At 40.3% G+C, this 25952-nt stretch overlaps 1 protein-coding gene across 3 annotated transcripts in view; it reads right to left on the bottom strand.

Moving 5' to 3' along the window:
* Window positions 1-25952, bottom strand: part of AGRN (agrin) — a 735367-nt gene that overhangs the window by 192443 nt on the left and 516972 nt on the right. For all 3 annotated transcript variants that reach the window (XM_053690462.1, XM_053690463.1, XM_053690464.1), the window contains one exon: window positions 5812-6006. In XM_053690462.1, coding sequence (XP_053546437.1) covers window positions 5812-6006 — 195 coding nt within the window. The remainder of the gene's footprint in view (window positions 1-5811; window positions 6007-25952) is intronic.

Raw genomic sequence — 25952 nt, 5'->3', positions numbered from 1 at the left:
TTTTATCTTGTTCCATGGGAATCCTTTAGATTCACACCAACAGATATATTTTTTCCATATTTTATGGTAGATTTCTCTAGTTACAGGCTTTCTGGCCTGAACAAGAGTATCAATGACAGAATCTGAGAACCCTCGCTTTGATAAAATCAAGCGTTCAATCTCCAAGCAGTCAGTTGGAGTGAGGCCAGATTCGGATGTTCGAACGGACCTTGAACAAGAAGGTCCCGTCTCAAAGGTAGCTTCCATGGTGGAGCCGATGACATATTCACCAGGTCTGCATACCAAGTCCTGCGTGGCCACGCAGGAGCTATCAAGATCACCGATGCCCTCTCCTGATTGATCCTGGCTACCAGCCTGGGGATGAGAGGAAACGGTGGGAATACATAAGCTAGGTTGAAGGTCCAAGGTGCTACTAGTGCATCTACTAGAGTCGCCTTGGGATCCCTGGATCTGGACCCGTAGCAAGGAACCTTGAAGTTCTGACGAGAGGCCATCAGATCCATGTCTGGAATGCCCCACAATTGAGTAATTTGGGCAAAGATTTCCGGATGGAGTTCCCACTCCCCCGGATGAAATGTCTGACGACTCAGAAAATCCGCTTCCCAATTTTCCACTCCTGGGATGTGGATTGCAGACAAGTGGCAGGAGTGAGTGTCCGCCCATTGAATGATTTTGGTCACTTCTTCCATCGCCAGGGAACTCCTTGTTCCCCCTTGATGGTTGATATACGCAACAGTCGTCATGTTGTCCGATTGAAACCGAATGAATTTGGCCTTTGCTAGCTGAGGCCAAGCCTTGAGAGCATTGAATATCGCTCTCAGTTCCAGAATATTTATCGGGAGAAGAGATTCTTCCCGAGACCAAAGACCCTGAGCTTTCAGGAGTTCCCAGACCGCGCCCCAGCCCACCAGACTGGCGTCGGTCGTGACAATGACCCACTCTGGTCTGCGGAAGCTCATCCCCTGTGACAGGTTGTCCAGGGTCAGCCACCAACGGAGTGAATCTCTGGTCCTCTGATCTACATGTATCGTCAGAGACAAGTCTGTATAATCCCCATTCCACTGACTGAGCATGCACAGTTGTAATGGTCTCAGATGAATTCGCACAAAAGGAACTATGTCCATTGCCGCGACCATCAAACCTATTACTTCCATGCACTGCGCTATGGAAGGAAGAGGAACAGAATGAAGTACTTGACAAGAGCTTAGAAGTTTTGATTTTCTGGCCTCTGTCAGAAAAATCCTCATTTCTAAGGAGTCTATTATTGTTCCCAAGAAGGGAACTCTTGTTGACGGAGATAGAGAACTTTTTTCTACGTTCACTTTCCACCCGTGAGATCTGAGAAAGGCCAGGACAATGTCCGTATGAGCCTTTGCTTGTGGTAGGGACGACGCTTGAATCAGTATGTCGTCCAAGTAAGGTACTACTGCAATGCCCCTTGGTCGTAGCACCGCTAGAAGGGACCCTAGTACCTTTGTGAAAATTCTTGGAGCAGTCGCTAATCCGAATGGAAGTGCCACAAACTGGTAATGCTTGTCCAGAAAGGCGAACCTTAGGAACCGATGATGTTCCTTGTGGATAGGAATATGTAGATACGCATCCTTTAAATCCACCGTGGTCATGAATTGACCTTCCTGGATGGAAGGAAGAATTGTCCGAATGGTTTCCATTTTGAACGATGGAACCTTGAGAAACTTGTTTAGGATCTTGAGATCTAAGATTGGTCTGAATGTTCCCTCTTTTTTGGGAACTATGAACAGATTGGAGTAGAATCCCATCCCTTGTTCTCCTAATGGAACAGGATGAATCACTCCCATTTTTAACAGGTCTTCTACACAATGTAAGAATGCCTGTCTTTTTATGTGGTCTGAAGACAATTGAGACCTGTGGAACCTCCCCCTTGGGGGAAGCCCCTTGAATTCCAGAAGATAACCTTGGGAGACTATTTCTAGCGCCCAAGGATCCAGAACATCTCTTGCCCAAGCCTGAGCGAAGAGAGAAAGTCTGCCCCCCACCAGATCCGGTCCCGGATCGGGGGCCAACATCTCATGCTGTCTTGGTAGCAGTGGCAGGTTTCTTGGCCTGCTTACCCTTGTTCCAGCCTTGCATTGGCCTCCAGGCTGGCTTGGTTTGAGAAGTATTACCCTCTTGCTTGGAGGATGTAGCACTTGGGGCTGATCCGTTTCTGCGAAAGGGACGAAAATTTGGTTTATTTTTAGCCTTGAAAGACCTATCCTGAGGAAGGGCGTGGCCCTTACCCCCAGTGATATCAGAAATAATCTCTTTCAAGTCAGGGCCAAACAGCGTTTTCCCCTTGAAAGGAATGTTAAGCAATTTGTTCTTGGAAGACGCATCCGCTGACCAAGATTTTAGCCAAAGCGCTCTGCGCGCCACAATAGCAAACCCAGAATTTTTCGCCGCTAATCTAGCCAATTGCAAAGTGGCGTCTAAAGTAAAAGAGTTAGCCAATTTGAGAGCATGAATTCTGTCCATAATCTCCTCATAAGAAGAATCTTTATTGAGCGACTTTTCTAGTTCATCGAACCAGAAACACGCTGCTGTAGTGACAGGAACAATGCATGAAATTGGTTGTAGAAGGTAACCTTGCTGAACAAACATCTTTTTAAGCAAACCCTCTAATTTTTTATCCATAGGATCTTTGAAAGCACAACTATCTTCTATAGGGATAGTAGTGCGTTTGTTTAGAGTAGAAACCGCCCCCTCGACCTTGGGGACTGTCTGCCACAAGTCCTTTCTGGGGTCGACCATAGGAAACAATTTCTTAAATATAGGGGGAGGGACAAAAGGTATGCCGGGCCTTTCCCATTCTTTGTTTACAATGTCCGCCACCCGCTTGGGTATAGGAAAAGCTTCGGGGGGCCCCGGGACCTCAAGGAACTTGTCCATCTTACATAATTTCTCTGGAATGACCAAATTCTCACAATCATCCAGAGTAGATAACACCTCCTTAAGCAGAGCGCGGAGATGTTCTAATTTAAATTTAAAAGTAAAAACATCAGGTTCAGCTTGTTGAGAAATTTTCCCTGAATCTGAAATTTCTCCCTCAGACAAAACCTCCCTGGCCCCCTCAGACTGGTGTAGGGGCACTTCAGAACCAATATCATCAGCGTCCTCATGCTCTTCAGTATTTTCTAAAACAGAGCAGTCGCGCTTTCGCTGATAAGTGGGCATTTTGGCTAAAATGTTTTTGATAGAATTATCCATTACAACCGTTAATTGTTGCATAGTAAGGAGTATTGGCGCACTAGATGTACTAGGGGCCTCCTGTGTGGGCAAGACTGGCGTAGACGAAGGAGGGGATGATGCAGTACCATGCTTACTCCCCTCACTTGAGGAATCATCTTGGGCATCATTTTCTCTAAATTTTGTGTCACATAAATCACATCTATTTAAATGAGAAGGAACCTTGGCTTCCCCACATACAGAACACAGTCTATCTGATAGTTCAGACATGTTAAACAGGCATAAACTTGATAACAAAGTACAAAAAACGTTTTAAAATAAAACCGTTACTGTCACTTTAAATTTTAAACAGAACACACTTTATTACTGAAAATGTGAAAAAGTATGAAGGAATTGTTCAAAATTCACCAAAATTTCACCACAGTGTCTTAAAGCCTTAAAAGTATTGCACACCAAATTTGAAAGCTTTAACTCTTAAAATAACGGAACCGGAGCCGTTTTTATATTTAACCCCTATACAGTCCCTGGTATCTGCTTTGCTGAGACCCAACCAAGCCCAAAGGGGAATACGATACCAAATGACGCCTTCAGTAAGCTTTTTCTATGTATCTGAACTCCTCACACATGCATCTGCATGGCTTGCTTCCCAAAAACAAGTGCGCAATAGAGGCGCGAAAATGAGGCTCTGCCTATGATTAGAGAAGGCCCCCAGTGAAAAAGGTGTCCAATACAGTGCCTGCCGGTTATTTTACATAATTCCCAAGAATAAAATAACTCCTCAAAGCTATGAAGTATTAAAAATGCTTATAAATCAATCGTTTTAGCCCAGAAAAATGTCTACCAGTCTTTAAAGCCCTTGTGAAGCCCTTTATTCTCATATAATAAAAATGGCTTACCGGATCCCATAGGGAAAATGACAGCTTCCAGCATTACTACGTCTTGTTAGAAATGTGTCATACCTCAAGCAGCAAAAGTCTGCTCACTGTTTCCCCCAACTGAAGTTAATTCCTCTCAACAGTCCTGTGTGGAAACAGCCATCGATTTTAGTAACGGTTGCTAAAATCATTTTCCTCTTTCAAACAGAAATCTTCATCTCTTTTCTGTTTCAGAGTAAATAGTACATACCAGCACTATTTTAAAATAACAAACTCTTGATTGAAGAATAAAAACAACATTTAAACACCAAAAAACTCTAAGCCATCTCCGTGGAGATGTTGCCTGTACAACGGCAAAGAGAATGACTGGGGAAGGCGGAGCCTAGGAGGGATCATGTGACCAGCTTTGCTGGGCTCTTTGCCATTTCCTGTTGGGGAAGAGAATATCCCACAAGTAAGGATGACGCCGTGGACCGGACACACCTATGTTGGAGAAATTGTTGTTTTAAAAATGTTAAGGCTTGGATTATATATATTTTTTTTAGCAGAACAACAGAAATATCTTGTAATTACAATGTGTTTACTTTCTCTTTAATGTGGCTCTGTTAACCTTTTGCTGATCTGAAGACTGAAGTCGTTTCTATTTTGTTTCATATAAAAGAGAATATTTCACCAATTAATACAGTTTTATTTCCTGTTTTTTCTTTAACTCATGCTCCTGAATAAACCATCATTTTCTAGTCATAGTTTCAAAGGCATTTCTGCATCAGCCACTGATGAGTAGTTGGAAGAGCATTACTGATACAGTCACTTTAGTTTCAATTAAAATAGTGTTTACATCCGATTTCATTTCTCATGCAAAATATATATTTTTTAAATCTTGCTCTTTCATACGCATAATAGAAAATGTTTGAGTAACATAATAATAAAACTTATTAAAGGGATAGAAAGGTCAAAATTGAAAAGTGCATAAATGTATTTTAATTTAAAGGGACAGTCTACACCAGAATTTTTATTGTTTAAAAAGATAGATAATCCCTTTATTACCCTTTCCATAGTTTGCATAACCAACACTGTTATATAAATATACTTTTTACCTCTGTGATTACCTTGTATCTAAGCCTCTGCAAACTGCCCCCTTATTTCAGTTCTTTTGACAGACATCCATTGTAGCCAATCAGAGCTGGCTCACTTGAACTCCACGTGCTTGAGCACAGTGTTATCTATATGACACACATGAACTAACACCCTCTAGTGGTGAAAAACTGTCAAATTGCCCTGAGAGAAGAGGCGGCCTTCAAGGGTTTAGAAATTAACATATGAACATCGTAGGTTTTGCTTTCAACTAAGAATACCAAGAGAACAAAGCAAAATTGGTGATAAAAGTAAATTGGAAAGTTGTTTCAAATGACATGCTCTATCCGAATCTCGAAAGTTTATTTTGGACTAGACTGTCCCTTTAAAATAGAAGCATTTGTGCAATATACTTCCATTAGCAAAAATGCTTGTAGTAAACAATTATTACTGTTTTTATGCAGCATACACACATATCCTGCCAGGGTCCGTGCACCAGTATTCAAGCTCAGACAGTGTGTATTGCCTCTGCAAAGACATCATTTGTGTCATCAAAACCACTTTGAAATGAACAAGCACGTTTTAATTTTGACCTTTCTATCGATTTAAAGAGTGAACATACTTTAGTTTGCTTTAGTATTTGCACAGAAACACTTACTGCAATCTCCTTGTGCAGCCACTTGCAGATCTGTCTGCTGAGTGCATGCTCGTACGTGAAGTTCACACTCACTGCCGTAAGTATTTCCGTCAGTGCCGCACACAGGTTGAGCCGAAGTAATACATTCTGTCGGACAAACACAACGGCCTGTCTCTGCCTCGCAGATTGCTCCAAACTGGCATTTGCCGCAGCGGTCTAAAAAAAAAAAAAAAAAAAGTTTATATTTTTTTACTGGATAACAATAACACAATCCTCAAAATGCTCCCAACTCCCTTTCCCAGCTGCATTTTGCTTGTGTCATCTGTCTGTCCTCCCGAGATAGCAGTAATGCACCTGTACCCACTTTAATTAATTAGCTTGTCACCTCAGTGTTAATGCATTAGATGTCATTAATGCAACATCTCCTTGGGCAGTGTGACAAGGTCAAAGGGTATCGAAGGGCCAACTGCACAGAACACAGGTACCTCACTATTAAGTCCTCTGACTTAAAGGGACAATCAACACCAGAATTTTTGTTGTTTTAAAAGATAGATAATCCCTTTATTACCCATTTCCCAGTTTTGCATAACCAACACAATTATAATAATACACTTTTTACCTCTGTGATTAACTTGTATCTAAACATCTTCTGACAGCCCCCTGATCACATGACATTTTATTTATTATCTATTGACTTTTATTTTAGCCAATTAGTGCAGTGTCTGCCACAATCCACGGGCGTGCTCACAATGTTATCTATAGGGTTTACCTGAACTAGCTCTCCCCTGCTGTGAAAAGCAAATACAAAAGCATGTGATTAGAGGAGGCCTTCAAGGGCTTAGAAATTATCATATGAGCCTTCCTAGGTCTAGCTTTCAACTAAGAATACCAAAAGAACAAAGCAAAATTGGTGATAAAAGTAAATTGGAAAGTTGTTTAAAATGACATGCCCTATTTGAAACATGAAAGTTTTTTTTGGACTTGACTGTCCCTTTAAGCATTCATGTGATTCCAAAAATACCAAAAGAAATGACATAAAATTGTGTTCAGAAACTGCAAACCCAATCTGAACGCTTTACAAAATAAATAAATAAAATAAAAGTATTTATTTCAAAGTTCTCGTTGGTTCTAAATGAAATCCAAATTTCAGCCCCAAGCAAATGGGTCTTGTCTTTCAACCACATTTTTGTAATTGAAAACACAATTCATTTATGAAAATATTCATTTATTTTCTTCGCTTCGTGAAACAAATAACATTTATAGACGCTGATATGGAGAGAGAGAAAAAAGATTTAGAAAATGCGGTGGAATTAAAACAGACAATTATGATACAATGTGCAGTAATGTATATTACTAGCATTTATTCTCTATAATAAACAGCAACACAATAAAAAAATTACCTGGATACAACCAAATTACACAGATACACCTATGCGCACAGTATTGCACTAAAATGCTAAATTGATGTAGTTATGAGACGAAGGCTTGTCAGAAAGATTTAGTATTCATTAACCCATTAGTCCTCAGAGGTCTCACTGCAAGACATTCTGCCTTGAAAGAGTAGTCTAGTTAAAATTAAAGGGACACTGTACCCAAAATTTTTCTTTCGTGATTCAGATTGAGCATGAAATTTTAAGCAACTTTTTAATTTACTCCTATTATCAAATGTTCTTCATTCTCTTGGTATCTTTATTTGAAATGCAAGAATGTAAGTTTAGATGCTGGCCCATTTTTGGTGAATAACCTGGGTTGTCCTTGCTGATTGGTGGATAAATTCATCCACCAATAAAAAAAGTGCTGTCCAGAGTACTAAAACCAAAAAAAAAAAGCTTAGATGCCTTCTTTTTCAAATAATGATAGCAAGAGAACGAAGAAAAATGGATAATAGGAGTAAATTAGAAAGTTGCTTAAAATTGCATGCTCTTTCTGAATTACAAAAGAAAAAAATTGGGTTCAGTGTCCCTTTGAACTTTCATGATTCAGATAGATGCAATTTTAAGCAACTTTCTAATTTACTCCAATTATCAATTTTTCTTCTTTCTCTTGGTAATCTTTATTTGAATGTAAGCTTAGAAGCCAGCCCATTTTTGGTTAAGCACCTGGGTAGCGCTTGCTGATTTGTGGCTACATTTCAGACACCAATCAGTAAGTGCTAACCAGGTACTGAACTAAAAATGGTCCGGCTCCTAAGCTTACATTCTTGTTTTTTCAAATAAAGATACCAAGAGAACAAAGAAAACACAATTTATGCTTACCTGATAAATTTATTTCTCTTGTGGTGTATCCAGTCCACGGATCATCCATTACTTGTGGGATATTCTCATTCCCAACAGGAAGTTGCAAGAGGACACCCACAGCAGAGCTGTAATATAGCTCCTCCCCTAACTGTCATAGCCAGTCATTCGACCGAAAACAAGCCGAGAAAGGAGGAACCAGGGTGTAGTGGTTACTGTAGTTTAAATTTAAAAATTACCTGCCTTAAAATGACAGGGCGGGCCGTGGACTGGATACACCACAAGAGAAATAAATTTATCAGGTAAGCATAAATTGTGTTTTCTCTTGTAAGGTGTATCCAGTCCACGGATCATCCATTACTTGTGGGATACCAATACCAAAGCTAAAGTACACGGATGAAGGGAGGGACAAGGCAGGAACTTAAATGGAAGGAACCACTGCCTGTAAAACCTTTCTCCCAAATATAGCCTCCGAAGAAGCAAAAGTATCAAATTTGTAAAATTTTGAAAAAGTATGAAGCGAAGACCAAGTCGCCGCCTTGCAAATCTGTTCAACAGAAGCCTCATTTTTAAAGGCCCAAGTGGAAGCCACAGCTCTAGTGGAATGAGCTGTAATCCTTTCAGGAGGCTGCTGTCCAGCAGTCTCATAGGCTAAGCGGATTAAGCTTCTTAGCCAAAAAGAAAAAGAGGTTGCCAAAGCCTTTTGACCTCTCCTCTGTCCAGAGTAGACAACAAACAAAGCAGATGTTTGACGAAAATCTTTAGTAGCTTGTAAGTAAAACTTTAAAGTACAGACCACGTCCAGATTGTGTAACACAAGGATGGAACCACAATCTCTTGATTGATATTCTTGTTAGATACCACCTTAGGTAAGAACCCAGGTTTGGTACGCAGGACTACCTTATCCGTATGAAAAATCAGATAAGGAGAATCACATTGTAAGGCAGATAGCTCAGAGACTCTACGAGCCGAGGAAATAGCTACCAAAAAAAAAAAAAAAAAAGAACTTTCCAAGATAAAAGTTTGATATCTATGGAATGAAGAGGTTCAAACGGAACTCCTTGAAGAGCCTTAAGAACCAAGTTTAAGCTCCATGGTGGAGCAACAGGTTTAAACACAGGCTTGATTCAAACTAAAGCCTGACAAAATGCCTGAACGTCTGGAACATCTGCCAGACGCTAGTGCAAAAGAATAGACAGAGCAAAAATCTGTCCCTTTAAGAAACTAGCTGACAATCCTTTTTCCAAACCTTCTTGGAGAAAAGATAAAATCCTAGGAATCCTGACCTTACTCCATGAGTAACCCTTGGATTCACACCAATAAAGATATCTACGCCATACCTTATGGTAAATTTTCCTGGTGACAGGCTTTCGTGCCTGTATTAAGGTATCAATAACTGACTCGGAGAAGCCACGCTTTGATAAAATCAAGCATTCAATCTCCAGGCAGTCAGCCTCAGAGAAATTAGATTTGGATGGATGAAAGGACCCTGAAGTAGAAGGTCCTGTCTCAGATGCAGAGACCATGGTGGAAAGGATGACATGTCCACTAGATCTGCATACCAGGTCCTGCGTGGCCACGCAGGTGCTATCAGAATCACTGATGCTCTCTCCTGCTTGATCTTGGCAATCAGTCGAGGGAGCAGAGGAAACGGTGGAAACACATAAGCCAGGTTGAAAGACCAGGGCGCTGCTAGAGTATCTATCAGTGTCGCCTTGGGATCCCTGGACCTGGATCCGTAACACGGAAGCTTGGCGTTCTGGCGAGACGCCATGAGATCCAGTTCTGGTTTGCCCCAACGGAGAATCAGTTGTGCAAATACCTCCGGATGGAGTTCCCACTCTCCCGGATGAAAAGTCTGACGACTTAGAAAATCCGCCTCCCAGTGCTCTACACCTGGGATATGGATAGCTGATAGGTGGCAAGAGTGAATCTCTGCCCAGTGAATTATTTTTGAAACTTCTAACATCTCTAGGGAACTTCTTGTTCCCCCTCGATGGTTGATGTAAGCTACAGTCGTGATGTTGACCGACTGAAATCTGATGTACCTCAGAGTTGCTAACTGAGGCCAAACCTGAAGAGCCTTGAATATCGCTCTTGGTTCCAGAATATTTATTGGAAGGAGAGACTCCTCCTGAGTCCACGATCCCTGAGCCTTCAGGGAGTTCCAGACTGCACCCCAACCTAGAAGGCTGGCATTTGTTGTTACAATAGTCCAATCTGGCCTGCGAAGGTCATACCTTTGGACAGATGGACCCGAGATAGCCACCAGGGAAGAGGATCCCTGGTCTCTTGGTCCAGATTCAGTTGAGGGGCCAAATCTGTGTAATCCCCGCTCCACTGACTGAGCCTGCATAGTTGCAGCGGTCTGAGATGTAAGCGTGCAAACGGCACTATGTCCATTGCCGCTACCATTAAGCCGATTACTTCCATACACTGAGCCACCAAAGGGAGCGGAATGGAATGAAGAACCAGACAGGAATTTAGAAGCTTTGATAACCTGGACTCCGTCAAGGTAAATTTTCATTTCTACAGAATCTATCAGAGTCCCTAGAAAGGAAACTCTTGTGAGTGGGGATAGAGAACATTTTTCCTCGTTCACTTTCCACCCATGCGACCTCAGAAATGCCAGTACTACGTCCGTATGAGACTTGGCAATTTGGAAGTTTGACGCCTGTATCAGGATGTCGTCTAAATAAGGGGCTACTGCTATGCCCCGCGGCCTTAGGACCGCCAAAAGCGACCCTAGAACCTTTGTAAAGATTCTTGGGGCTGTAGCTAATCCAAAGGGAAGAGCTACAACTGGTAATGCCTGTCTTGAAAGGCAAACCTGAGAAACCTATGATGATCTTTGTGTATCGGAATGTGAAGATAAGCATCCTTTAGATCCACTGTAGTCATATATTGACCCTCCTGGATCAGTGGTAGGATGATACGAATAGTTTCCATCTTGAACGACGGAACTTTGAGGAATTTGTTTAAGATCTTTAGATCCAAAATCGGTCTGAAGGTTCCCTCTTTTTTGGGAACCACAAACAGATTTGAGTAAAAACCCTGTTCCTGTTCCTCCTTTGGAACTGGATGGATCACTCCCATAACTAGGAGGTTTCGTACACAGTGTAAGAATGCCTCACTCTTTATCTGGTTTGCAGATAATTGTGAAAGGTGAAATCTCCCTTTTGGGGGGGGGGGGGGAGCTTTGAAGTCCAGAAGATATCCCTGGGATATAATTTCCAATGCCCAGGGATCCTGAACAACTCTTGCCCACGCCTGGGCGAAGAGTGAAAGTCTGCCCCCTACTAGATCCGTTACCGGATAGGGGGTCGTTCCTTCATGCTGTCTTAGAGGCAGCAGCAGGCTTTTTGACCTGCTTACCTTTTTTCCAGGTCTAGTTTGGTCTCCAGACCGTCTTGGATTGAGCAAAAGTTCCCTCTTGTTTATTATTAGAGGAAGTTGATGCCGCACCTGCCTTGAAGTTTCGAAAGGCACGAAAATTAGACTGTTTGGCCCTAGATTTGGACCTGTCCTGAGGAAGGGCACAACCTTTTCCTCCCGTGATATCAGCAATAATCTCCTTCAAACCAGGCCCGAATAGGGTCTGCCCCTTGAAGGGAATGTTAAGTAGCTTAGATTTTAAAGTCACGTCAGCTGACCATGATTTAAGCCATAGCGCTCTGCGCGCCTGTATAGCAAAACCAGAATTCTTAGCCGTTAGTTTATTCAAATGAACAATGGCATCAGAAATAAAATAATTCGCTAGCTTAAGTGCTCTAAGTTTGCCAAGTATGTCATCCAATGGAGTCTCTACCTGTAAAGCCTCTTCCAGAGACTCAAACCAGTACGCCGCAGCAGCAGTGACAGGGGCAATGCATGCAATGGGCTGTAGGATAAAACCTTGTTGAATAAATATTTTCTTAAGGTAACCTTCTAATTTTTTATCCATTGGCTCTAAAAAAGCACAACTGTCCTCGACAGGGATAGTAGTACGCTTTGCTAGAGTAGAAACTGCTCCCTCCACCTTAGGGACTGTCTGCCATAAGTCCCGTGTGGTGGCGTCTATTGGAAAACATTTTTCTAAAAATAGGAGGGGAAGAGAATGGCACACCTGGTCTATCCCATTCCTTATTAATAATTTCTGTAAACCTTTTAGGTATTGGAAAAATATCAGTACACACCGGCACTGCAAAGCATTTATCCAGTCTACAAAATTTCTCTGGCACTGCAATGGTATCACAATCATTCAGAGCAGCTAAAACCTCCCTAAGTAACACGCGGAGGTGTTCAAGCTTAAATTTAAATGTAGAAATATTAGAATCAGGTATCTTTCCTGAGTCATTAACATCACCCACTGACTGAAGCTCTCCTTCCTCAGCTTCTGCATATTGTGAGGCAGTATCAGACATGGTTCTTAAAGCATCAGTATGCTCTGCATTTTGTCTCACCCCAGAGCTATCTCGCTAACCTCTAAGTTCAGGTAGTCTGGCTAATACCGCTGACAGTGTATTATCCATGACTGCCGCCATGTCATGTAAAGTAAACGCTATGGGCGCCCTAGATGTACTTGGCGCCATTTGAGCGTGAGTCCCTTGGGCGGGAGTCAAAGGGTCTGACACGTGGGGAGAGTTAGTCGGCATAACTTTCCCCTCGTCAGATTCCTCTGGTGATAATTTTTTTTAAAAACAGAATATGATCTTTATTGCATAAAATGAAATCAGTACATTTGGTACACATTCTAAGAGGGGGTTCCACCATGGCTTTTAAACATAATGAACAAGGAGTTTCTTCTATGTCAGACATGTTTATACAGACTAGCAATGAGACTAGCAAGCTTGGAAAACACTTTAAATCAAGTTAACAAGCAAATATAAAAAACGGTACTGTGCCTTTAATAGAAACAAATTTTGTCAGAATTTGAAAAACAGTGAAAAAATGCAGTAAATCAAACGAAATTTTTACAGTGTATGTAATAGGCTAGCAGAGCATTGCATCCACTTGCAAATGGATGATTAACCCCTTAGTTCAAAAAACGGATCAAAAAAACGAAATAGACGTTTTTTTTTTTTGGTTTTTTTTTTTAACAGTCACAACCAACTGCCACAGCAAGCTGTGGTCCTACCTTCCCCAATAAACGACTTTGGAAAGCCTTTGAGCCCTTTAGAGATGTCCTATAGCATACAGGGGACTCCTGAGGGAAGCTGGATGTCACAGTTTGTAATTTTAACTGCACCAACTGTAACTTTTATACTATAACAGTGGAAAGCCTCAGTAAAACTGTTTCTAGTCAAAATTTAAGCCAGCCATGTGGAAAAAACTAGGCCCCAATAAAGTTTTATCACCAATGCATATATAAAAACGATTAAACATGCCAGCAAACGTTTATATTGCAATATCATAAGGGTATTACCCCTGGGAGTAAGCATGATACCAGTCGTTATTAAATCACTGTATTCAGGCTTAACTTACATTAATCCGGTATCAGCAGCATTTTCTAGTGTTTTCCATCTCTAGAAAAAATTATAACTGCACATACCTGATAGCAGAATAAACTGCACGCCATTCTCTCGCTGAAGTTACCTCATCTGTGTAATCCCCTCAGACATATGTGAGAATAGCAATGGATCTTAGTTACAACCTGCTAAGATCATAGAAACCTCAGGCAGATTCTTCTTCTATTTACTGCCTGAGATAAAATAGCACAACTCCGGTACTATTTAAAAATAACAAACTTTTGATTGAAGAAAATAAACTAACTATATTTAACCACTCTCTCCTACAACATCCTAGGTTGTTGAGAGTTGCAAGAGAATGACTGGCTATGACAGTTAGGGGAGGAGCTATATTACAGCTCTGCTGTGGGTGTCCTCTTGAAACTTCCTGTTGGGAATGAGAATATCCCACAAGTAATGGATGATCCGTGGACTGGATACACCTTACAAGAGAAAAATTGATAATAGTCGTAAATTAGAAAGTTGCTTAAATTGCATGCTCTATCTGAATCATGAAAGTTTTATTTTGACTAGACTATTCCTTTAAAGGGATATGAATCCTAAAAATATTCTTTTATGATTCAGACAAAGCATACAATCTTAAAAAAGTTTCCACTTCACTTTAATTATCAAATTTGCTTTGTTTCCATAGTAATACTTTGCTGAAGAGATACCTAGGTAGTTGTCTAGAGCACTACGTGGCAGGGAAGAGTGCTGCCACATAGTGCTCTTGCAAATGAATAACATTCCTACAAAACTGCTGCTATATAGTGCTTCTCACATGTGCACGAGCTTATGATCCTGCTTTTCAACAAAAGATACAAAGCGGACAAAGATAATTTGGTAATAGAGCAAATTAGAAAGTTGTTTAGAATGATATGCTCTATCTGAATAATGAAAGAAAAATGTTGGGTTTCCAGTCCCTTTAACAGGTGTCTCTGCATGTATCTATATGCTAGTGTATTTCCTTATTATTTTAACAAGCTTGTGCGTGGGGCAGTTAAAAAAAAAAAAAGCTCCATCAGTATAGAAAAATGTTTTTTTTTTTGGAGTCAGTGTTCATTTAAGGGGACATACAAGTTATGATTTCATGATTGAGATAAAGATTCTTTAAAAAAACTTTAGACTTGTGCAAGCAAACAGACAGACCACAATTTCGTGAAACATCAGAATTCAACCTTGGTGCGGAGATAAACATATCGCAACGCACCACTAAGCGCATCTTATGGGCTACAACAGCTGTCGGCCACGTCGGGTGCTGTTGTTAACAGAGAAGAACAAGATAGCACGCCTTCTGTGGGTACAACAACACCAGCACTGGACCATTGAATACTAAAAAAAGGTTGCTTGGTCTGACGAGTCGAAGTTCCTAGTGTGTGATGTTGATGGCAGGCTCTGAATTTGGCAAAAACAGCATGACTCCATGGACCTGTCATGTCTGATACAAACTGTGCAAGGTGGTGGGGACGGTGTTATAGTGTGGGGAATGTTGTTTTCCATTGATACCCCTAGATTCACTTCTGAATGCCAAAGTGTATGTAAACATCATTGCTGACCACGTGCATCCGTTCATGTTGACAGTTTATCCTCAGGCAGATGGTTACTTCCAGCAGGATAATGCGCCGTGCACAAAGCCCGCATCACTATAGGATGGTTTCTGGAAATGACAATGACTTTTCTTTGCTCTAGTGGCCCGCTCAGTCCTCGGATCTCAATCCTATTGAACATCTTTGGGATGAGCTGAAAAGAGCTATTCACTGAAGACCTACACCTCCATCGAATCTTCAGGAGTTGCGTAACACATTCATGTCTGCATGGTACACCATACCTCCACAATGTTTTCAGTATCTTGTTGAATCCATGATTAGATTAATTCGGGCTGTTTTGAAGGCTAAAGGAGGCTCAACACGCTGCTAGGTAGCTGTACCTAATAAAGTGGTCGCAGAGTGTATATATATTTATGTAAAAGCCAATGTTTCTTTTGGTTCCTGGGTACGTCACTCCAAAATTCTAGCCCACTTCTTGACAATCTAAAAACATTAAACTTTCAAGTTTCCCCATAAAAATCCCACAAAGGGGGGCGTGTCCGAGCTGTGTTCTGGATAGGACGCATTTTCTGTGGGCTCCAGAGGAATCTTTAATAATCCGCCGGTTATTATCTTTAATCAGCAAGAACAAGCACATATTGTACAAACACCCCACGGTATTGGTTATCGTGGCTCTATATCCTTTTATTTTTGGCTGTTTTCATGATACTGGAGGCCCAGATCGGAGCTTAAAGGCCTATGGCGGCGGCCTACTACCCCTAGGCAATCACCTCCCCCCCGGGTAGAGCCGGGTGATCAGTGCTGTCGGAGCAACCTGACTTACTGAGTCTCTACGATCCATACCATTAACAGGACTGTGAGCTGTCAAGTTTTTCTTTTTTTTTCTTTACATATATCCTACTCTGACGGGCCCTCAAGAAGGGTGAAAAAAACATAATTTATGTAAGAACTTACCTGATAAATTCATTTCTTTCATATTAGCAAGAGTCCATGAGCTAGTGACGCATGGGATATACATTCCTACCAGGAGGGGCAAAGTTTCCCAAACCTCAAAATGCCTATAAATACACCCCTCACCACACCCACAATTCAGTTTAACGAATAGCCAAGAAGTGGGGTGATAAAAAAGTGCGAAAGCATATAAAATAAGGAATTGGAATAATTGTGCTTTATACAAAATCATAACCACCACAAAAAAAGGGCGGGCCTCATGGACTCTTGCTAATATGAAAGAAATGAATTTATCAGGTAAGTTCTTACATAAATTATGTTTTCTTTCATGTAATTAGCAAGAGTCCATGAGCTAGTGACGCATGGGATAATGACTACCCAAGAAGTGGATCTTTCCACACAAGAGTCACTAGAGAGGGAGGGATAAAATAAAGACAGCCAATTCCTGCTGAAAATAATCCACACCCAAAATAAAGTTTAACGAAAAACATAAGCAGAAGATTCAAACTGAAACCGCTGCCTGAAGTACTTTTCTACCAAAAACTGCTTCAGAAGAAGAAAATACATCAAAATGGTAGAATTTAGTAAAAGTATGCAAAGAGGACCAAGTAGCTGCTTTGCAGATCTGGTCAACCGAAGCTTCATTCCTAAACGCCCAGGAAGTAGAAACTGACCTAGTAGAATGAGCTGTAATTCTCTGAGGCGGAGTTTTACCCGACTCAACATAGGCAAGATGAATTAAAGATTTCAACCAAGATGCCAAAGAAATGGCAGAAGCTTTCTGGCCTTTTCTAGAACCGGAAAAGATAACAAATAGACTAGAAGTCTTACGAAAAGATTTCGTAGCTTCAACATAATATTTCAAAGCTCTAACAACATCTAAAGAATGCAACAATTTCTCCTTAGAATTCTTAGGATTAGGACATAATGAAGGAACCACAATTTCTCTACTAATGTTGTTGGAATTCACAACTTTAGGTAAAAATTCAAAAGAAGTTCGCAACACCGCCTTATCCTGATGAAAAATCAGAAAAGGAGACTCACAAGAAAGAGCAGATAATTCAGAAACTCTTCTGGCAGAAGAGATGGCCAAAAGGAACAAAACTTTCCAAGAAAGTAATTTAATGTCCAATGAATGCATAGGTTCAAACGGAGGAGCTTGAAGAGCTCCCAGAACCAAATTCAAACTCCAAGGAGGAGAAATTGACTTAATGACAGGTTTTATACGAACCAAAGCTTGTACAAAACAATGAATATCAGGAAGAATAGCAATCTTTCTGTGAAAAAGAACAGAAAGAGCAGAGATTTGTCCTTTCAAAGAACTTGCGGACAAACCCTTATCTAAACCATCCTGAAGGAACTGTAAAATTCTCGGTATTCTAAAAGAATGCCAGGAAAAATGATGAGAAAGACACCAAGAAATATAAGTCTTCCAGACTCTATAATATAGTCTGTATACACTGGGGTTAAGAAACATAGATCCTGATATGTGATAACATGACACCTGATACCTCTCATTCAGTTGGTGGTGCCCGCTGTTACAGGTGTTGCTTTCTCTAGCCCCCTACAGACTATATTGTCCTCTATCAGTAATAATTTTGAGGACATTTCCTGCACAATTTGGCCAAATTTAGGTATAGTGCACATGACTTAAGCATTACATTTTTTCATCTTTAAAGTAATATTGGTTGTATAAATTCACTGTTTGTTTATCTATATACATGTGTTGTTTTGACAAAGATCCTCAATGATCACTATGGTGGCGGATTTTACGCCTACACGTAACCACCCTCTAGTGGAGGTGTTGTCAATTTAAACAGTCGATACCTGTTTGCTCTTCTGGTTTCATTCTGTGTGAACTAAAATAAAATTGCACAGCCAATCTGTGCTTGTGCATTTGTCCAAACACGCTTCTTGACCCATCGATTCATGTGTTCTTTAATTTAGTGGTTACCTTCTATTCAACTTTAACGCTGGGTGGCATATGTGAATGTGGGGAATGAGTATATATCTACACACACCGCTATTTTAGCGGAGCTTTAGAATTTTACAAAGCTAATTAAAAATTATATAAAAAAATATGTGCTGCAATCCCTGTCTATGCATTATAACAATCTAATTGCGGTTGTTGTAGTATCTCCCTTTTTGATAATAATTATCTAAATATTTAAAGGGTCTGCACATTGGATATTATTTTTTCCTTCATATAAGGTTTTGTCTGCACCTGGGCGTTGCCATACAGTCCTAGGTAAAGAATTATTAATCTGGCTCTACTAGCCTCCCTTTCCCTACCCTTTTTCTATAATATATCTCTCGAGATACAGATTTACGAGCCTGTAACATAGTATTAATCACAGAGTCAGAGAAACCTCTTTGACCAAGAATCAAGCGTTCAATCTCCATACCTTTAAATTTAAGGATTTCAGATCCTGATGGAAAAAAGGACCTTGCGACAGAAGGTCTGGTCTTAACGGAAGAGTCCACGGTTGGCAAGAGGCCATCCGGACAAGATCCGCATACCAAAACCTGTGAGGCCATGCCGGAGCTACCAGAAGAACAAACGAGCATTCCTTCAGAATCTTGGAGATTACTCTTGGAAGAAGAACTAGAGGCGGAAAGATATAGGCAGGATGATACTTCCAAGGAAGTGATAATGCATCCACTGCCTCCGCCTGAGGATCCCGGGATCTGGACAGATACCTGGGAAGTTTCTTGTTTAGATGGGACGCCATCAGATCTATTTCTGGAAGTTCCCACATTTGAACAATCTGAAGAAATACGTCTGGGTGAAGAGACCATTCGCCCGGATGCAACGTTTGGCGACTGAGATAATCCGCTTCCCAATTGTCTACACCTGGAATATGAACCGCAGAGATTAGACAGGAGCTGGATTCCGCCCAAACCAAAATTCGAGATACTTCTTTCATAGCCAGAGGACTGTGAGTCCCTCCTTGATGATTGATGTATGCCACAGTTGTGACATTGTCTGTCTGAAAACAAATGAACGATTCTCTCTTCAGAAGAGGCCAAAACTGAAGAGCTCTGAAAATTGCACGGAGTTCCAAAATATTGATCGGTAATCTCACCTCCTGAGATTCCCAAACTCCTTGTGCCGTCAGAGATCCCCACACAGCTCCCCAACCTGTGAGACTTGCATCTGTTGAAATTACAGTCCAGGTCGGAAGCACAAAAGAAGCCCCCTGAATTAAACGATGGTGATCTGTCCACCATGTTAGAGAGTGTCGAACAATCGGTTTTAAAGATATTAATTGAGATATCTTCGTGTAATCCTTGCACCATTGCTTCAGCATACAGAGCTGAAGAGGTCGCATGTGAAAACGAGCAAAGGGGATCGCGTCCGATGCAGCAGTCATAAGACCTAGAATTTCCATGCATAAGGCTACCGAAGGGAATGATTGTGACTGAAGGTTTCGACAAGCTGTAATCAATTTTAAACGTCTCTTGTCTGTTAAAGACAGAGTCATGGACACTGAATCCATCTGGAAACCCAGAAAGGTTACCTTTGTCTGAGGAATCAAAGAACTTTTTGGTAAATTGATCCTCCAACCATGATCTTGAAGAAACAACACAAGTCGATTCGTATGAAGAAGAATAATAATATCATGAGAATCACGATGTGTTACTTGTTGCGCTAAAGTTTCCAACCAAAAAGTTGAAGCTGCAGCAACATCAGCCAAAGATATAGCAGGTCTAAGAAGATTACCTGAACACAGATAAGCTTTTCTTAGAAAGGACTCCATTTTCCTATCTAGAGGATCCTTAAACGAAGTACCATCTGACTGAAGATTTATCAGCATCAACCTCTGAGACAGAATCCTCTGAACCAGAGGAATCATCAGAATCAGAATGATGATGTTCAGTTAAAAATTCATCTGTAGGGAGAGAAGTTTTAAAAGATTTTTTATGTTTACTAGAAGGAGAAATAACAGACATAGCCTTCTTTATGGATTCAGAAACAAAATCTCTTATATTATCAGGAACATTCTGCACCTTAGATGTTGAAGGAACTGCAACAGGCAATGGTACTTTACTAAAGGAAATATTATCTGCTTTAACAAGTTTGTCATGACAATCAATACAAACAACAGCTGGAGGAATAGCTACCAAAAGTTTACAGCAGATACACTTAGCTTTGGTAGATTCAGCACTTGACAGCGATTTTCCTGTAGTATCTTCTGACTCAGATGCAACGTGAGACATCTTGCAATATGTAAGAGAAAAAACAACATATATATAAAGCAAAATTGATCAAATTCCTTAAATGACAGTTTCAGGAATGGGAAAAAATGCCAAAGAACAAGCTTCTAGCAACCAGAAGCAATAAAAAATGAGACTTAAATAATGTGGAGACAAGAGTGACGCCCATATTTTTTCACGCCAAATAAGACGCCCACATTATTTGGCGCCTAAATGCTTTTTGGCGCCAAAAATGACGCCACATCCGGAACGCCGACATTTTTGGCGCAGAATAACGTCAAAAAGTGACGCAACTTCCGGCGACACGTATGACGCCGGAAACGGAAATAGAATTTTTGCGCCAAAAAAGTCAGCGCCAAGAATCACGCAATAAAATGAAGCATTTTCAGCCCCCGCGAGCCTAACAGCCCACAGGGAAAAAGTCAAATTTTAAGGTAAGAAAAATGTTAAATTAAAATGCATTATCCCAAATATGAAACTGACTGTCTGAAAAATAAGGAAAGTTGAACATTCTGAGTCAAGGCAAATAAATGTTTGAATACATATATTTAGAACTTTATAAACAAAGTGCCCAACCATAGCTAGGAGTGTCACAAAAAATAAGACTTACTTACCCCAGGACACTCATCTACATATAGTAGATAGCCAACCAGTACTGAAACGAGAATCAGCAGAGGTAATGGTATATATAAGAGTATATCGTCGATCTGAAAAGGGAGGTAAGAGATGAATCTCTACGACCGATAACAGAGAACCTATGAAATAGACCCCTTAGAAGGAGATCACTGCATTCAAATAGGCAATACTCCTCACATCCCTCTGACATTCACTGCACGCTGAGAGGAAAACCGGGCTCCAACTTGCTGCGGAGCGCATATCAACGTAGAATCTAGCACAAACTTACTTCACCACCTCCATCGGAGGCAAAGTTTGTAAAACTGAATTGTGGGTGTGGTGAGGGGTGTATTTATAGGCATTTTGAGGTTTGGGAAACTTTGCCCCTCCTGGTAGGAATGTATATCCCATGCGTCACTAGCTCATGGACTCTTGCTAATTACATGAAAGAAAATACAATATGGCGGGAGAGAACTGCCTAAAGCTTTTGGAGGACATCCCGGCAAGACTTGCATCCCTTATGTACAGGCTCATGGAGTCTGCACCTTACGACTACCTTATGGGTCGTCTACACATGGCAGAGAAGGATACGGGGCTTCAGATGGAGGAGCCTGCAACTACATTAGCGGAGCTGGAAACAAAACATTTCTTTAGCCCGGGTGCTGCAGCTTGTGTCGGAACTCCACAACCTGTTTGTATCAAAGAAAGCCCCGGCGGTCTGCTTGATGAAGATTACCAATTTCTGCAACCCATTCCAAACAAGGAGCTCTTTTACACATCTATTCCTCAGCCAACTGCTAACACTGTGAGCACCTCGCATAACTATCAGACTGATCTGCAGTGTCAATTACCCGATTGCCCAGTTTCTCCCTTCACTAACCTGACTTATCTGGAGGATCCATCACCGCACCATGTGGACTTGCTGACAAGCATGGGAAAAATCATTAGCACTCCCCCGCTGCAGGTCGATGGAGACACAGATACATTGACTCTATTATACTCCGCATACCAGGCGGGGGGATAAAACAACCCGGTGAAGGACTGATAGCCGTCGGATCAATAGCATACATGTCTGGGAGATACTTTCCCAATCACAAAAGTACACAGCGTTCTCATCGCACTTTGGCGGAGCTGGCTCAGAAATGCATGAGTTTCGATACGGGATGAGGGGTCCGCTGAAAGAGAAGTGCTAACCTGCCATATTATATAAACTAATGACACTGTTGGCAAGATATGTTTACGAGTTTATCTGCTTGTTTTCTGTTTTAATATGTTCAAGTGGCAACGTTATTAAGTTAAAAGGTGGTTTTGTATTACGAGGGAACCCAATCTGAATATACTGTTAATATTGCCCCCAGACATTATGAGCGGATGTGTAGCCACTAACATGAGGAGACGGTAACCTTTATAGTTTAATTGACAAACAATGCCTTTTCTATGTTTTGACGACCGGGCTGATCACATGTCTCAGAGCCCCGCGGGTTGGGATTCCTACATATAGTTATAGATATGAACTGTCATGGCTTAATAGACATGAGGGGAAGTGTAAATCTTGGCATCAAACCCCCAGCTGTGTTCAGGGCCTTGCCCTCTCCTCCCCTTCTTAATGGACAGTGTTGAGTTCTGTTTACAGTCCCTTGCAGAGAAATAAATTACATTATATTTGGTAATGATGCCATAGGTTATGCTCGCTCTGCCTTATGTCTACAGAAAATAACTCTGCTCTGAAATATAGGCTTAGTCCCCCCCCCCCCATAGCCCTCTATGACAATCTCCCTATGAGGTCCTGTCGGATATAACTCCAGTCATGCTTATACTTCAACAAAAAACAACCATCCCCACTAATAATACACCTTACTTTACATTCTCCTGTTGATATAATTAGGCAACTGCAGCTTTATTATTAAGTGATTTAAGCATACTTTTATGCAGATGTAATCTCTTCATATGTATATTCCCACACATGTTTAACGTCACCCCAAGCCACATAATATCCAAGTGAGATCTGATTTAATTTATAACGGGGAGAAACTTATTGTTACAACTGTTTACTTATTTTTAGTTTCACTTAAGTTACATGTTTAATATAAACCCCTGGACTTTTATCAAGTTAATAGACAAGGCCCAAGAGTGGTCTGCACTAGTGCTTTTAGGGGCTGAAAAATGAGGATTATCATTATTCTTGTATATCAAATAATTGCGGTATTGTTTACTTTATATGATCTTTTCACATTTCTTTTTCCTCAATAAAAATGTTTAAAAATAAAAAAAAAAAAAAATCCCACAAAGAAGGAATATCAAAAACTGACACCTAAATAACATCAAGAAATTCTGTAAAAAGTATCTGATGGTTCACAGTACAGAAATATAAAGTTAGTTCTTATTTTTTCTTTCAAATTTGAAATGTTGTATTCAGCGTAAAGGAACTACACATATGTAATACACGTCACATACAGTAATCTACATATACAGCACAAACTGCAGCTAAAAATGAAATATGGCCAAAGCAGAATAACCTTTATTTTCCATAAATCACTCTGGGTGTTGGGTTAAAGGATGCGCATGCGCAGTCTGTCAGCTCTAGGAACCTGTACCTGTACAGGAACTGAGGGAATGCAAGCGCTATAGAAAACTAATGGAGTTAACCACGGTCTTCCTTTTAGCTGACTTCTACCTGCTAAATAAAAGTTTTCCCAACTTGGGGCCATCCTATGGAGGGTATGTTAAAAGTATGATACTCTTTTCATATGGCAACTATAGCTTTCCTTTATAGATCTAGGCCAGGGATTGACAATTTCCTAAAACCAGGGGTGAGTGTACAGGTCATTATTTTAAAAACCTTAGAGGCAACATATAAATGTATAATTATAAAACACACAAATAATATTATGTTTAGTGGCACAGGGCATTTAGGGTACTCTCATCTTCTATTTTCTTCTTTAGAGGGCTGTTTTGAGTTTTGGCGACCCAAAGTACAGATTTTTATTTCTGCCTTTTCCTGCAGCCACAAAAGCTATGGCACACACTCTTAGCTCTGATTTTTCTCTGGGGGCTACAATGATTAGTGCAGAAGGCCGCATGAGGTCCTCCAGTTGACCGTGCCTGATCTAGGCTATCTGTAAGCCCCACATTACTTATAAAGGACATTTACTGTCCCTTTAAGGAGATTAAAAACGCTTTTTAAAAAAAGTGACTGGAGTGCATTCATCATATTTTTGTATTATGAACTTTATCTCACAATGCAGCAGGCTACACAGTGATTGCTTAGATCAGAGGACAATCTAATTTACATTTGTCCCGAACTGGCCACAGAAAAGGAGTCCAGGAACATTTATAAGACATTAAAGTCAAAATTAAATGTATGTGGTTCAAATAGAGCTTTTCATTCAAATAGACTATTTTATTTATGGCTATTATCAAATAAATTTGGTTTTCTTAGTATCCTTTAATGAAAAGCATATCTAGGTAGGCTCAGGAGAAGCAATGTACTACTGGGAGCTTGCTAAGCAATGTACTACTGGGAGCTTGCTGATAACAGGTGGCTACACACGTAAGCCTCTAATCATTGTCTCACCAGATGTGTTAATCTACATCCCATTAGCTCATTGCTATTCTTGAGCTGACTTTAACTATGTGTTAATCCTATTCTCAGGGGTTAAAAGCATTGCTAAATGCAATCAACAGTGCAAAAATAAAATCTTATATGTTATATATTGCTAACATATAAAAACATTTTTGCTTTGCACTTGTATATTCCTTTAATTTTGTCAACCTGTTCAAATGGTGTATCCCTAAACTGCTCTTGATTTGCAAAATCCTGTAAACTGAGCTAACACTATGACGCCACTTAATAATTCTAAAGCATTTATTTTGTATACAGATACTATGCAGTACTCTATTATTTATAAATGCCATACATATATAAAAAAAAAGACTTTTAATGTCCTCTTAAAGTCATCTTTTGCTGTTAGTGCCAAGTATAAATGTTTACCACTGCAATATAATCTAGACCAAAGTGTATTCCCAATAATGTGCGCAATATATTGCTAATAAAGAAGGAGATACAATGGATCACATTAAATGAAAATGATGGTTAAGTTATGAGCAAGACAGGCAATACAAAGCGAGTAAATTGCATCCCAAAGGGCGAATATTATAACAAAGCTCACAAACATTGCGTGCATGTGCGCAACTGTCAGATAGACGCTGATAAATAACATGACAGAAAGAAAGATTACAAAGGGAAACTGTGACACTTCTTGTGAAGAGGAGAAACGCAAAGAAGCAGCTAATAACAGTGCCGCGCGGTTGACCTCTCACTGCACGGCGTTCAGCACTTTCATTACTCAGAAGGGGCACCCTCTTAGACCTCATCATTTTACAGAGACCCAGATTCCCTGCTCACAATAAAACAATACCGCGACGGGAAGTACAACTATTAACCCCTTCACTTTGCACGACCACATGAGAATAGAATTAAATTCATGAATTCAGGCACTTGACTATAATGATTCCTGGGAAAAGAAAGTCAGTTTAGAAAACCCTTTATGCCGTTTGAAGTCTAAAAGGAACAGGAAAAAAATAAAATAACAAGTTTGATGTTGAAATGATTACATTAAATATGTGTAATAATTCAGCTTCTTGCATGAAAGCAGCAAGTGATAGAACGTTAAATGTATGCTTAAATAAATGTGAATGTATCAGTTAATTACGTGTTTATATCATGTGGGGAAGATATATAAATACATCTTAAAGATTTTTATTTAAAAAAATCTTTTATTTGGTTACAAAACATAAAAATTGGTCAACGTTTTAGCTCAATTTTGTGTCTTTATCGAGATCTCCCTATAAAAATGTAACAAACACAAATGATCTATTTTATATTTTAAAGAATTATCAGGTCTTGACAAAGGCTCAAAAAGGAGACACATTGTTGACAATATTTTTATATGTTTAATACTTAACTAAAAGTGGTGATTTAAAAGTTCTCTGAAAAAACATAATTTATGCTTACCTGATAAATTTCTTTCTCTTGTGGTGTATCCAGTCCACGGGTTCATCCATTACTTGTGGGATATTCTCCTTCCCAACAGGAAGTTGCAAGAGGACAC

This window comes from Bombina bombina, chromosome 8 (assembly GCF_027579735.1).
Source record: "Bombina bombina isolate aBomBom1 chromosome 8, aBomBom1.pri, whole genome shotgun sequence".
Classification (NCBI taxonomy): Eukaryota; Metazoa; Chordata; class Amphibia; order Anura; family Bombinatoridae; genus Bombina; species Bombina bombina.
The sequence above is the reverse complement of the archived record's forward strand: the minus strand, read 5'-3'. Positions and strand labels throughout refer to the sequence as shown.